Here is a 14,868-nt window from a genome sequence, read left to right as displayed (position 1 = left end):
AACTAAAAGAAGTACTATTTTTTGCCCATTGGAATTGACAAAATACCTAAATTCTGACGAAATCCCGTGTCAGTAAACCGGGGAATTGCTGACTGGCACACACCTGATGCGGCCAGCCATGCTGGGGACACTTCAGAAGTCTCTGTTCAAATGCGAAATCCCTGAGCTACCCCCAGAAATTACCAGGTTTTGTTCTAAAAAAGATATAGTATATAGAAGGAGATGTGTCACAGGAAAATATGTAAAAGTGAACAATTAGAAACATAAATGTCCATCAGAGGACTTGGATAAATAAAATATTGCAGAAATGAATTACGTATGTATCAGTATCAGCTTTAAAATATAGGGTACCTGGGTGGCTCAGTCATTAAGCATCTGCCTTCAGCTCGGGTCATGGTCCCAGGGCTCTGGGATTGAGTCCCGAATTGGGTTCCCTGCCCAGTGGGGAGTCCGCTTCTCCCTCTCCCTCTGTGCTTGCTCTCTCTCTCTGTGTTGCGATCTCTCTCGCTCACTCTCTCTCGCTCTCTCTTAAATAAATAAATAAAATCTTTTTTAAAAATTTAAAAAATATATAGTGTCAAGTGAGAAAAGCAAGCTAAAGCATGAAACCACTTAAAGTTTTAAAAACAAAACATAAGTGTACATGTATAATTTTTTTAGGAGCGCGCGCGTGTGTGTGTATGCATACAAAAGTATTAAAATAGGGGTTAGCAGATACATACTAGATTCGGTAGTAGTTGTCTACAAGAATGGCGGAAGGGGACAGCTATCAAGGAGAGAAGGGCTTTTTAAAAGCTTTACCTATCCCTTCCTGATTGTTTCTGTCTTTCAATTAAAAAAAGACTCCATGCGGGACGCCTGGGTGGCTCAGTTGGTTGGACGACTGCCTTCGGCTCAGGTCATGATCCTGGAGTCCTGGGATCGAGTCCCGCATCGGGCTCCCAGCTCCATGGGGAGTCTGCTTCTCTCTCTGACCTTCTCCTCGTTAATGCTCTCTCTCACTGTCTCTCTCTCTCAAGTAAATAAATAAAATCTTTAAAAAAAAAAAAAAAAAAAAGACTCCATGTTGTATTTTACTTTCATAAGGTTTTTTAAGTATAAACTTTGAAGAAAGGCCTATGTGTAAAAATTTTAACAGGATTAATTATGGTGAGAAATATGAGTGATTGCAACAGTGATTGCCTTTGGTACAGTTTTTCTTAATTTTAAAATAGAACTTATTTTAGGGATACATAGTCACTGTAGAACACTCAGAAAATATATCTTTACTGGTCAGTCAGTATGTTGTGACCCCACCTCTGCTACATACTAGTAAATTACTTTCTCCCTCTGGTTTTTTTATACCAACTGTGTCTTTGTTTATATATATATATATATATATGTGGTAATTTAGCAAGTACTTAACTATGTGCCAGACATTATGTGTCTTTTATGTACACTATCTCCTGCAGCCCTCAGCCCTCATCCTCAACAGGATGTGAGGTACATCCTGTTAATATCCCCATTTACTTACGAAGCAGCTAAGGTTTAGAGAGTTCGAGTAACTTGCTCCCGACTCTTTGGCTCCAGGGTATACTCGTCTACACCTTACTGCTTCTCTATTTTAGTCAGTCCTTTCAACACCTCAAGTGGGCCCTTAATGTAATACAGCAACCACACTTCTTTCTTTCTTCCTTTTTTTCTTTTTTTTTAGATTGTTTGTTCTTCCTCTCTCCTAGATGATGTCCTCCCTTCTCTTTCCTCAAACCTTCAACACCTCTCCGCCAAGAACAGTCAGCTGGTGACCTTGCTTGCCTTTTCATTGAGAAAAGCAGCCCCACGTACCACATCTACCCACCCACCTATATTTATGCTCGGTTTCTGGCTTATTGAAGTAAGAGTGAAAGCCATCCCTTGCATTTAGTGTGCTAGATCCCCATCCTCTTTCCCTTACTCACGAACATCTTTTGAGTAAATCTCCCCTATTCATCTTCAGCTTTTCCTTATCTACTGGATTTTCTCCTATTTGAAAAAATTTTTCTTGGCATGTGTGGTGGCTCAGTCAGAAGTGCGTACAACTCTTGATCTCAGGGTCGTGAGTTCAAGCCTCATGTTGGATGTAGAGATTACTTAAATGAATAAATAAAAACTTTTAAAACATAAAATAAAAGCTTTCTTACATGGCACCTAGGTGGCTCAGTCATTAAGTGTCTGCCTTCAGCTCAGGTCACTATCCCAGGGTCCTAGGATCAAGCCCCACATTGGGCTCACTGCTCAGTGGGGAGCCTTCTTCTCCCTCTCCCACTCCTCCTGCTTGTATTCCCTCTCTCGCTCTCTCTCCTCTCTGTCAAATAAATAACTAAAATCTTAAAAAAAAAAAAAATCTCTCTTAAAATGCACATTTGACTGTTGAATCTAGGCGGTTAGCGTAGGGTGATTATTATACTGTTCTTTTCCATCTTTGTTCTTAAAAAGTTCATAATAAAAAAGTTGTGGAGGCCCCTTCCTTGATTCCAGTTCCCACTCAAGCTATCACCTCATTCTTTTCTTGAAACAATAAAACTTTTCAGGAGAGTTGTTGATATTCACTCTACAATTTCTCTTCTCCCCTTTTATCTTGGACCCCACTGCAGTCAGGCTTTTACCCCAATACTCCAGCGAAAGACCTCTCAGTAGATCAGTGGTTAGATGCACAGTCCTCCGTCTGTTCGTGCTGCGGTTGATCACACCCTTCTCCAGTGAAACCCATCTTTCATCCTTCACTGCTCAGGATCCAGTCTGAATGGCATCTGGACCACCTGGGAGCTTTTAGAAATGCTGAGTTTCAGGTGCCACCCCAGATCTACTGAATTGGAGACTGTATTTTAACAAAAATCCCTAAATAGTTTGTATGCATGTTAAAATTTGAGAAGCACTGCTTTAAGATATATTCTCTTGGTTTTCTTTCTAGTTACTGCTCCTTTCCAGCTAGCCCTCCCTCAACTCTTCAACCTCTCTAAATACTGGAGCCCTCCAGGAATCTCCGTTCCTTGGTGATCTCATCCAGATACAGGGCTTGAAATACCATTTAATTACCGTTTGTATGCCAGTCTCCAGCCCCTTCATTTCCTCTGAACTCCAGACTGTCCTATCCAACTGTCTCCTCCACATCTCTTGATTATCTAATGGATATCTCAAATTTAGTATGTCTCCTACTGAGGACCTGACCTTTGTCCTCAAGCCTGCCCTTCTGCAGTCCTTTCATCTCAGTAACTGGCAACTCTGTTCCGTCAGAGTTGCTGCTGATGTCTACACTTGATGGTTATCGTTGACTCCTCTCTTTTCCTCACACCATACAACCAATCTATTATAAACTCCTGTCCTGGGGCCCCTGGGTGGCTCAATTGGTTAAGCATCTGTCTTCGACTCAGGTCATGATCCTGGAGTCCCAGGATCAAGTCCCACATCGGGCTCCCTGCTTGGCAGGGACTCTGCTTCTCCTGCTGATCCTCTCTTCTCAAGCTCTCTCTCTCAAATAAAAAAATAAAATTTTTTTAAAAAAATAAAATAAACTCCTGTCCATGCTGTTTCTCCCCCCCCCCCCCAAGATTTTTTTTATTTACTTGACAGCACCAGTGAGCAGGGGGAGCAACAGGCAGGGGTAGGAGGAGAAGCAAGCTCCCTGCTAAGAGGCGAGCCTGACATGGTGCTCTATCATGACCTGAGCCGAAGGCAGACACTTAACCAACTGAGCCACCCAGGCACCCCTCACTCCGTTCTGTAAAGTATATCTGGAATCTTACAAGTTCTCATCACCCTTTCTGCTATTCACTCTGATGGAAGCCACCATTATCTCTTTCCTGGATTAGAGCTCTGCTTCCTCCCTTACGTGCCTTCAGTTGATTCTCAACACAGCACCTAGAATGGTCTTTTTGGGACTTAGCTCCTCTCCCCTTCCAGTGTCTCCCATTTCACTCAGAAAGAAAGTCAAAGTCCTTATAATAGTACTTCCTCAAAGTAACCACCACCACAACCCCCCCTGCTATTGTATTACCTCTCTCAATTCATTTTCTTCTCTTTGCCCTCTTGCCATTACTAGAACATGGGCCCTGCTTTAGGACCTTGCCCTTGCTAGTTCCTTTGCCTGCTGTACTCTTGTCCTGTATCAGCATGACTCTTTCCCTCCTCTCCTTCCAGTCTTTAATCAAAAGTCCTTTGAAAAGAAGCCCTCCCTGCCCTAGAATTACAACCCCCTGCAACTCAGCATTTCCCTACTTACAGGATGCTGTATATTCTACTAATACATCTTTTTTCTTTTCTGTCTCTGTACTAAAACGTAAGCACCTTGGGGTGGGAATTTTCTGCTTTAGTTCCAAGATTAGAACAGCTGTTGCTTAGCATACAGGGGGCTTTCACTAAACATGTGTTAAAAGAAAGAGCTCCTTCAAGCTCATTATTACCTCTATTTCTTCGGTTAGGAATTTGAAGCTAATAAGGATTTTGTAACGTACCCATGGTCCTATGGCTAGTAAGAGATGTAGTTAGAATTTGAACCCAAGTCTTGTGTGCTCAAAACCCATGCCCTTTCCCCTACAACTCTCTGGTTTTATGTCATTTAAATCTTCTTGGCTGTGGTTTTCCCATCAACATAAGTAGAATTATTGCCTTTTTGCTTGCCTCACAAAGAAACATGAAGGTTATGAAACTTAATGATGCAAAAATATCCTGAAATCTTTAAAATGCTATATGTGTACGTGAGGGTGGTAGAAATTGTTTTCTTTTAGAACTTTGATAGTTTTTGCTTTTGGTTTTAGGTCTTAAATCCACTTCAGATTGGTTTTTGGGTTTAGTATGAGGTAACAGTTAAAGACTGTTTTCCCCACATGGATATCCCAGCAGTATTTATTGAAATGACTGTCCTTTCCTCCATTGAGCTACCCTGCTCTTATAAATAAATACACACACACACACACACACACACACATATTGTGCTTCTGATTTTGGACTTGTGTATGTTTGAGATGAATTTTTCAAAGAGTAATGTGGGGTTTTTTTAAGGATTTATTTATTTGAGCAAGCAAGTGAGAACAACGGAGAGAGAGAGAGAGCATGAGAAGGGGGAGAGGCAGAAGGAGAGGGAGAAGCAGACTCCCCACTGAGCAGGGACCACCATGTGGGGCTCGATCAAGGACCCCAGCTGGGATCATGACCCGGGCCAAAAAGGCCAGTGCCTAACTGACTGAGCCACCCAGGCACCCAACATGGTTTTTTGTATTGCATGTTTATAATGGATTCTTTTATGTTTTTTTAGACCAGTGTTTTACTTTAGAAGGTCTGATTTTCCAAAGGGAGATTATACCCTCTCTAATGTAGGTCCCAGCTAGGAAACAAAAAACATAGAAACATCATGTTCATGAGTTAGGAAAGTCAATACCGTTAAGATCCTTCCCGAATTGATCTGTTGACTCGTTGTAATTCCAGTCAAAATCTAAGCAGGCTTTTTTGTAGGAATTGACCAGTTGATCATAAAATGTATAAGGAAATGCAATGGCTAGAATAGTCTAAACAATTTTGAAAAAGTTGAAGGACATTTCGTGTTAGATTTCAAGTTTGTATAAAGCCACTGTAATCAAGACCATGTGATACTGGCATAAGAATAAACGTATAAATCAAAAAATAGAATAGAAAGCCTAGAAATATATCCATAGGTCTATGGTCAGTTGTTTTGGGGGGAAAAGAGGAGTTAGTTGATTTTTTTTTTTTTTAACAAGGCACTAAGGCACAATTCATGTGGAAAAGACAATCCTTTCAACAAATATTACTGGAACAACTGGACATCCATATAGAATAAATGAATAAATCACTTCCCCTTACTGGACATAAGACATTAATATTTACTTGAGATGGATCAAAGACTAAAAGCTGAAAATGTGAAACTTCTAAAAGAATCATAAGAGAAAATCTTTGTAGCCTAAAGAAGGGCAAAGATTTCTTAAGACACAAAAAGTAAGGATCATACGAGAAAAAATTAATAAATGGTATTTAATCAAAATTTGAAACTTGCCTTTTGAAAGACAGTGTTGAAAAATGAAAAGATGAGCTACAGATTTGAAGAAAATGTTTGCAAGATACATTATCTAATTAAAAGACTTGTATCTGAACCATATAAGAACTCTTACAACTCAGTAATAAGAAAAACTGCCTAACAAGAAAATGGACAGAAGATTGGGGTTCTTTATTAAAAAGGCATAAGAATGGCAAATGAGCACATGTAAAGATGTTCACTATGATTAGACATTAGGGAAGGGCAAATTAACACTCTAAGACACTGCTACACACCCACTAGAATGCTTATAATCAAAAGCAGCTATACCCAGTATTGGCAAGGATACAGAGCAACCAGAACTCTTACACATTCTTGGTAAGGATCTGAAATGGGTGGGAAAGCCACTTGGCAGTTTCTTTTAAAGTTAAAATTGCCACATGAGCCATTCTAATCTTACTTATTTACCCAAAAGTGAAAACATAAGTCAACAACATAGACTTGTACTTGAATGTTTGTAGTATCTTACTCAAAATTGACAAAAAATGAGGAACAACCCAAATGTCCAACAGGTCCGTGGTTAAGTTGTGGGATATCCATACCCTGTAATGCCACGTGCGGCCAGTGTGCGGATCTTCGAATCCTTATGCTGATCCGAAGAAGCCATGGATTTTGTTTATATGAAATTCTAGAAAAGACAAAACTAATCTCTAGTAACAGAAATCGCTATTAGTGGTTTGCCTGAACTGAGGAGCGTTTCATTGCAGAAGTTCATGAAAGTTTGGGGGGTGATGGATATTCTTCATGTTGATTGTGGCTGGTCATTATACAAGTGCATACAGTCGTCAAAACTCAAACTCTGCATAAAATTGGATGCATTTTGTGTTGTATACAAGTTGTACCTCAAACCTGGTTTTTCTTTTTTTAAGTAAAAGAAACTGAAAACTCTAAAAACAGAATTTAGGCCACTTTGGATCACAGCTAGAAAAATGTGTGAACTTCACTTTTTAGGGACTTTAACTGTTCTAAATGATTATTGACTACAGAGGAGTAGCAGAACATCATTCCCTGCAATCTTGCTTACTTTCCACGTTGTGATTATGAGGGGAGTTAGAGGGCATCAAAGTAGGAGGGAGACTGTGATTGAAACAGCTTGGATCAGATATCATCTTGTCTCCACCATCATGCATCCCAGTCCAATCGGCTGCTGAGTTCTCTGTAACTGGCTGAGAAGAGAGCGAGCTTGCTATGTGAAGTCTGATGCACTTTTTGAAACCGTGTAGTATTAGTGAAAGAGGACTGAAATGCTAATGTTTTGTGGACCAGTTCTTTGGTTGAAAATAACAGTAAACATAAGTGAGAGACACTTGGCTGTTGTAAATATACTGATAAAGCGGGCAAATACTATGGCACATGTAGCCATAGTATTTGCATTATAGCAAGGTTTTTGAGTGTTATTTCTCATGATATTGTTGCGCATATGATCAAGAGGTGCAACATGCGTGGAGAATTCAACTAGATTCAGAACTGTGTAATGATCATACCTGAAACTACTAAGCTAGAAGGAGATTTTCGTTTCATTTCTTTCTTGACTGTGACTAGCACATTTACAGAGAACTTAGTTGAGGACTTCATTAACACACTGGTCTTATAAAACTTATTTTTTAGTGAGAACTGAAATTTTAATAAGCTGGAATTATAGGCCACGTCTACAGAATACGACATCCAATTCCAAAAAAGAGAGAGATACATACCAATCTAGGATGGGGAAACTGTTTTGTAGGAGCAGGGCGGGAACAATAACTCTCTAGGGTTGTAACTGAATGTAATTTTAATAGGAGTCAGTACAGTGACTCTGGCTGCCATAGTAATCACAATAATGGCTGATAAAATGTTTTTAACCCACCGTAAGGAAGGTGAAGGTGAATCTGATTTTTGTTTTGTTTTTAGATTCTACATATGAGTGTGATCCCGTGGTATTTGTATTTCTCTGACTTATTTGATGATGCGTAATGCTCTCAGGGTCCATACATGTTATTGCCAATAGTAGGATATCCTTTTTTGTGGCCGCCTAATATTTGTGTGTGTGAGTGTCATTTTCTTTATTCATTCGTGGGCACTATTGTTCTGAGTAATACTGCAGTAAACATGAGGATGCAGATGTCTCTTTAAGATCCTGATTTAAGTTCTTTTGGATATATATCCAAAAGTGGGATTGCTGGATCATATGATAATCCTGTTTTTAAGTTTTTGGGGGAACTTACACAGTGTTTTCCATAGTGGCTGCACCACTTGTGTTCCCTTCATCAGTCCACAGGAATTCCTGTTTTTCTACATCCTTGCCACTGCTTGCTATTTCTTGTCTTTTTGGTAATAGCCATGCTAACAGGTGTGGGGCGATATCTCGTTGTGGTTTCGGTTTGCATTACTCCGATACATAGAGATGCTGGACACCTTTTGGCCATCCGCATGTGTTCTTTGGGGAAATGTCTGTGTTTTAATCAGATTGTTTGGGTGTTTTACTCGTGAGTTGTACGTGTTCTTTGTATTTTGGGGATATGTCCTTATTAGATATGGTTTGCAAATATTTTCTCCATTTGATAGGTTGCATTTTCATTTTGTTGGTAGTTTGTGTCCTTGGCTGTGCAAAAGCTTTTTAAGTTCTGTGTAGTCCCACTTATTTTTGCTTTTGTTGCCATTGCTTTTGGTATCAAATCCAAAAAAATGACTACCAAAACTCTTGTCAAAGAGCTTGCTAGCTGTGTTATTTTCCTAGGAGTTTCATGGTTTCAGGTTTTACATTCAAGGAGAAAATGAAGATGAGAGTCACTCTAGTTTATGTTCATCAGATCAAATGTTAGAGTATTGTATTTACTCTTGGGGCATTTTATTAAGCTATAAAAAGAATGTTAGAAAACTGATTCTTGGATAATAACTTAAAAGAAGTAGAAAGAACAAATTTTAGTAGACGATTGCCCAGCTTTCAGATTATATGATTCTGTATGTGGATACTTCTTTTTTTAAGGAAAGAAACTCCTAAGAAAAGCCTTTCGAGGGCGCCTGGGTGGCTCAGTGGGTTAAGCCGCTGCCTTCGGCTCAGGTCATGATCTCAGGGTCCTGGGATCGAGTCCCACATCGGGCTCTTTGCTCAGCAGGGAGCCTGCTTCTCTCTCTCTCTCTCTCTCTCTCTCTCTCTGCCTGCCTCTCTGTCTACTTGTGATTTCTCTCTGTCAAATAAATAAATAAATAAAAATCTTTTTAAAAATAAAAAGAAAAGCCTTTCGAAAGTATATGATATTCATTTGGTTTATAGAATGCTTTTTCTTTCCTGCTGCTTTTATAAACCTGTAAGTTTCTCTTTAACATCTTTTAACATCTTAGAAAAGTTAAGAAGGGCCTCCAGTTTAATTCCCCTAAATAATAGATACACTTCTGTGTCATCTGTAGTAAAGTTAATTTCTTCTTGTTCTCTTCCCTACCCTCAGCCAGTTATTTTTCCTTTGTTAGCTTTCATTATAACTGATTGGTGCTTAGAAAATGATGTTTTAGGGGCGCCTGGGTGGCTTAGTGGGTTAAAGCCTCTGCCTTTGGCTCAGGTTAAGATCTCAGGGTCCTGTGATCGAGCCCCATATCGGGCTCTCTGCTCAGCAGGGAGCCTGCTTCCCCCTCTCTCTATGCCTGCCTCTCTGCCTACTTGTGATCTCTGTCAAATAAATATAATCTTTTAAAAAAGAAAATGATGTTTTAGTGTCAGCCTTTATAGAATTATATAGGGTAGTAATTACGCTGGAACATTATATTATGTACAGATATGGGGTATGATACTCATTCCATTTTCCCATCTAGGGAATTTAAGTACCTTTTCTTTCGAACCATCCATTATATAGATCTGGATTTCTGCTTTTTCACTGCCTTTCTTGCAGAGGTGTTACAAAAAGAGAATTAAGTGAAATAAAAGAAAAGTAGTTTTTAAACAATAAAGGATTACACAAGAATAAGGTGGCGCTGTTTCAAGTTACAGCTATATACAACTTTAGTCTTAATAGATTTATGCTGTCCAGCTTCTACTAAGGTTATATCACTAGCTCAGTAATCATATCTTGCTAATTATCTAGTATTTTCGTGGTCAGAAAATTTTTCTCCTCAACCCTCTAGTTAATTGCTACCTACCTTACTCTTGCTATATTTCTTTGTATCAGATTTGCTGAAAAGATTGACACCATCAAGAACACCTTTACCTTCCCTTATAACTTCATCATGCCTCCACATATTCATATCTACCACCCATTTGTTGCTGTTTTTAATTTCATAGGAGACAGAATCTCTATTCAAAGACCAACACCTGTTCCATGCACTAAAGACCAGATCTCTGACCAAAGCACTGAGCTCCACCACTGAATACCGTGACCACTTGTTCCCCTTTCTTTCTAATGGAGGTCGGGACAAGGTCTCCCCATCTTGAAAAAGCTTGTGATTGAGGCCTCTGTTTCTCCGTCTGTACCATTCTGTGTCACTGCAGAACTTTTTAAGCAAATGAAATCTATAACTGATACCATATTTTCTTCCAGCTTCAGAGAGACCATGTGATGTAGTGTGGGACAAGACTGGTCTTAAGAAGTCATGACAACAGTGGTAAATGCTGTGAAGGACATAAACAGTGATGTAGGAGAGTAATTGGAGGAGAAGGGGTTCCTTTCTATCAATAGTCATTTGAAATAAAAATTTTATCTGAGAAGAAAGTTTTAAAACCTTGATCTTTGGGAAAATGGGAACTTTACATGAAGATGAGAAAGCATAAATAAAGCTTAATTATTATGATTCTTCAATTTTTAAGTGTTCATTACATAATTTTGATTATATACCATTTGAACTTTAAAGTGTCATTTTAAAGCAAAATTTATTTCTTAATGGTCATTGTCAAATTTTAGATGTCTCATATATCTGTCCTTTCCAGTATTAAATGAAGTAAAATTACTTTGACTAGGATATTATATGCATTTCATTTTAGTTGATTCAACAGACATGTTGAATACTTACCACATGCCAGGCACTGTGCTAGGTGGAGATTAAACAAAAAACTAGGCACAGTTCTAACCCTCAGTGAACTCAACTAAAGCAGTTTTTACGGATAACAGATAATTTAAACTTATTGACTTTAAGATAGATCACTCTGGACATTATGTAATGTAGCAGGTTTGCGCCTCACTATTTCTGTTTGCTTGTTTTGAAAATTTATGTTACTCTGCATTATTTAATTTTCTCTTATTCTACTCTATTTTTAGACTAATTAACAACAGTTATTTACTGTGGCCATTAGTAACTAATTGTAAGACTAACTGAATGATTACCATGTGTGGTAAAGGTCCTCCATATTTTTAAGAAGTTATTTTAAGAATGTATAATTACTACCTTTAAAATTATCAATCAGATTTTCATATTCTAGTGGAGTCTATGTTCTGAAAAAAAAAATGAACCATAGAGGAGAAAAATACATGAATCAAGCTGATTAAAAATTATGATATAACTCAACAGTGAAAGATCACTTTCAGTTGAGTTAGTCATGGCAAAGCTTCGTTCAGGAGTTAGAATGTGTGTTCAGTCTTAAAGGATAGATATGAATAGGTGGGAAATAGAATGAAAGCTGATTTGGGGTTGGGTTTGGGAGGGGAGCATTGATCGCAGAGGTGGGATTAAATGCCAAGGTATATTTAAAGAACATGGCTAAATAGGCTTGACTGGAGTGAAAGGTTTGTATTGGTAAATAGTAAAAGATAAAGCAAAGTCTTTTAATATTAAGAGCACAAGATTTGGGCTGTACCATAATAGTAATATGTTCCTATAATCCTAAATTCATTTATAGTTTAAGATTTCTTATGTAAAGGGGTTATCACAATGTACAGTTTGCAATTGTGTCATGATTTTGATTAAGTCTTTATTTACACCCCTAAATATGTTCTATAGATTTTGAGGCCAGAGTCTTTACCCCTACTCAGGTTAAAATGATGTTTTGTTTTTCAGTTACTTACACGCCAAGTCAATCATCCACAGAGACCTCAAGAGTAATAGTATCCTTCCTGAAATTTGTCTGCGAAGTTTGAAAACATCCTGACTTTTTCTTCTGCATTTTGTCTTCACATTATGTAAAAACAGTTTTCATGCTAAGTTCAATATAATGTAAAGGGAATTAATGAGCGGGTTTGCATGACAGCATAGTAAAGCAGGGTACTACAACATGCTTTTGGTTTCTGAACATGGGAGCATTACCAAAAATTCTGTCAAGTCTTTCTAATAGTCGGACTCTTAGGATTGTGTGCTTACATTCCGTCAGCACCAACTCGTTTCTTTCAGTGCTCTGATGCTGTTCTGCGGTAGTTGAGATGTACCTGAAGGTTCTTACCTACAATGAGGTGAGAAAACCATAATGTTTCTTCTTCTTCCATAAACCCAGATCAAGACCCTGTCTGCCAGCTGACTTCATTCCAGTGAAGAACCTTTGTAGCTTTCCCAGCAGTGCCAAAAGTGTATCTGGGTCTATGCTACTAAAATCTAGTGGGAAAGTTTCAGGGTTTCCCATATATGTAGGTAGGAAAGCATCTCACCTCATCCTACCACATTTCTAGCCCTAAAAATCTCAAAAGCAGGTCACATAGGCCAAATAGAACCGTATTTTTAAAAACATATTCATTAACTTCAGAAGGAAATATGAAGTACTGTACTTTTTAAAGGAGTATCAGTTTTACCAAAAAAAAGAGAAAATCATATTACAGCATTCTAGAAATTAGATCACTTACCTAAAATTTTTATAATGCTTGCTTTGCTAGGAAAATGAGATCTATTGTTTTCCTTTACTTACTACCCCTCAGATATTTTTCTTCATGAAGACCTCACAGTAAAAATAGGTGATTTTGGTCTAGCCACAGTGAAATCTCGATGGAGTGGGTCCCATCAGTTTGAACAGTTGTCTGGATCCATTTTGTGGATGGTAAGAATTGAGGCTATTTCTCCAATAATTAAATTTTTGGACCCTGAGATGCTGCTGAGTTACTAGAAGATCTTTGAAGGTTTCAACTGTAGTATTTTCATAATTCCCAGTATTCACAAAAATCAATGTTGATCTTACTTTTTATGTAAATATATTTTAATTTTTTCTTTATCTTTAAAAATATTATGAAACCAATTTCATTATATTTCAAACAAGAAAATATGTATTTTATAAACACTGTTTAAATTTTATCCAGAATTGTCTCCTTAAAATATTTTATGTTCAAAATGTTCTATGTACTGTTTCCAAAATAAAAAAAGAGTGTGCAATTTCAGCAAGTATGATCTGCAGCAATTATTAAGGTTTTTACTAAGAGAACTACTTTTTTTAAGAGAGAGGTGGTTTCACAATCTTATTTAAGCCTCAATTGGAAAGTTACTTCCTTTAGACTAGAAAGAACCTATAATTATGGGGCAGCTGGGAGAGGAAAGACCCCCCCCCAAAAAAAAAAATTAGCACTGTCAGCCATGTACTGCCCTGCATAGCTCTTTCTTTTTCTTTATTCCTATTTCTGCTGTGTGGAAAAGAAGGGAATGAAGATGTCTGTGCAATTACTTTCAGCAGGCTGTGAAAAGGGCAGGTATAGGAATCACCCTCTAAGACAGCAATTCTCAAAAGGGGCCCTAAGACCCTTTTGGAGGTCCCCAAGGTGATCTCTGTGTGACCAGATGTTTCTTCATATTCTTCAACTAGAATGACGTATCACAACAGATGGAATGCAGAAGCAAATACATGACCATAATTGGCTGCTGTTAAACCAGTCAAAGAGAATTGCAGTAGTATTGGTCTCTCTGAACTTTTTTTAGTTTTGAAAACATACTTTTCATTAAAAATGGTGATGTGTGTTAACATCTAATGGCTGTTGTTTTATTATTTATGAAATTACTAAATATTTTAACAGTTTCCCACTTAAGTTTAAATATGTTAAATACCCATAGATATCATCCACATAAAAGTTCCTTAGGGTCCTCAGTAATTTTCAAGACTAAAAGAGTTCTGAGACCAAAAAGTTTGAGAATTGCTGCGCTTAGTTAAATTTAGAATGTCCCCCAAAGTTGAAACTTTAAATGATTGAATCTGGAAACAGGGAAGCTGCAAGGGCTCTTGAAGCCACGTTTGCATAAATTCCCTGAATCTGTAGCAGTCTCCAAGAGGGGAATTGCAAGGTAGACATCTGAATTAGTCAAGTAAGCATCGGGTTAAATTCAGCTATGATTTCTTGTAATAATAAATGGAGTGTAATGCCCAGTGCTTATCACATTATGTGCCCTCCTTAATGCCCATCACCCAGCTTGATCAATCATGGAACAGTATATCAAAAACCAACGATGTTCTATACCTTGGCTAATTGAATTTAAATTAAAAAAAAAACTTAACTGGAGTGAAGGCAAGTAACAAGGTGGAAGAGGTACATTGGACTTAGAGTTAGGAGATCTGTACTCTAGTGCTCTGTTTGACTCTCAATCTGTGCATTTCTTAACCTCCTCCACGTCTCTCCATCTTTAATGTTGGTTGGACTAGTGGATTTTTAATGCCTTTTTTGTTTCTAAGATTCAGTAATTAGAACTAGCTAGATTTGTTTCTTTAATAAATTTTAATTGTTTTAGTAAACCATTTTATAAACAAGAGGCTAATTAATCATTGTAGTCTGGATCTCATACACCTTTAAGGCACACATCTTGTTACAAGATAGCAGTGTATCACAGGAAGGGCCAGACTGGCAAAATTTAAATACTGAAATTATAAAATCTAAAATTAAGAAGAAACAATTGATACATGTTTTAAAGTGTGTTTATTTTAACTAGTGTGGGAGAGAGGTTCAGTT

The 14,868-nt window shown here is 37.8% G+C and overlaps 1 protein-coding gene across 4 annotated transcripts in view; it reads left to right on the top strand.

The window, feature by feature from the left end:
- The window catches only part of BRAF (B-Raf proto-oncogene, serine/threonine kinase), a 179,146-nt gene that overhangs the window by 144,250 nt on the left and 20,028 nt on the right, over positions 1-14,868 (top strand). For all 4 annotated transcript variants that reach the window (XM_059172042.1, XM_059172046.1, XM_059172044.1 and 1 more), the window contains 2 exons: positions 12,020-12,066; positions 12,865-12,983. In XM_059172042.1, the coding sequence (XP_059028025.1) occupies positions 12,020-12,066; positions 12,865-12,983 (166 nt within the window). The remainder of the gene's footprint in view (positions 1-12,019; positions 12,067-12,864; positions 12,984-14,868) is intronic.

This window comes from Mustela lutreola, chromosome 4, assembly GCF_030435805.1.
Source record: "Mustela lutreola isolate mMusLut2 chromosome 4, mMusLut2.pri, whole genome shotgun sequence".
NCBI lineage: Eukaryota > Metazoa > Chordata > Mammalia > Carnivora > Mustelidae > Mustela > Mustela lutreola.
Note: the sequence above shows the minus strand (reverse complement) of the source record. Positions and strands in the feature narration are given on the sequence as shown.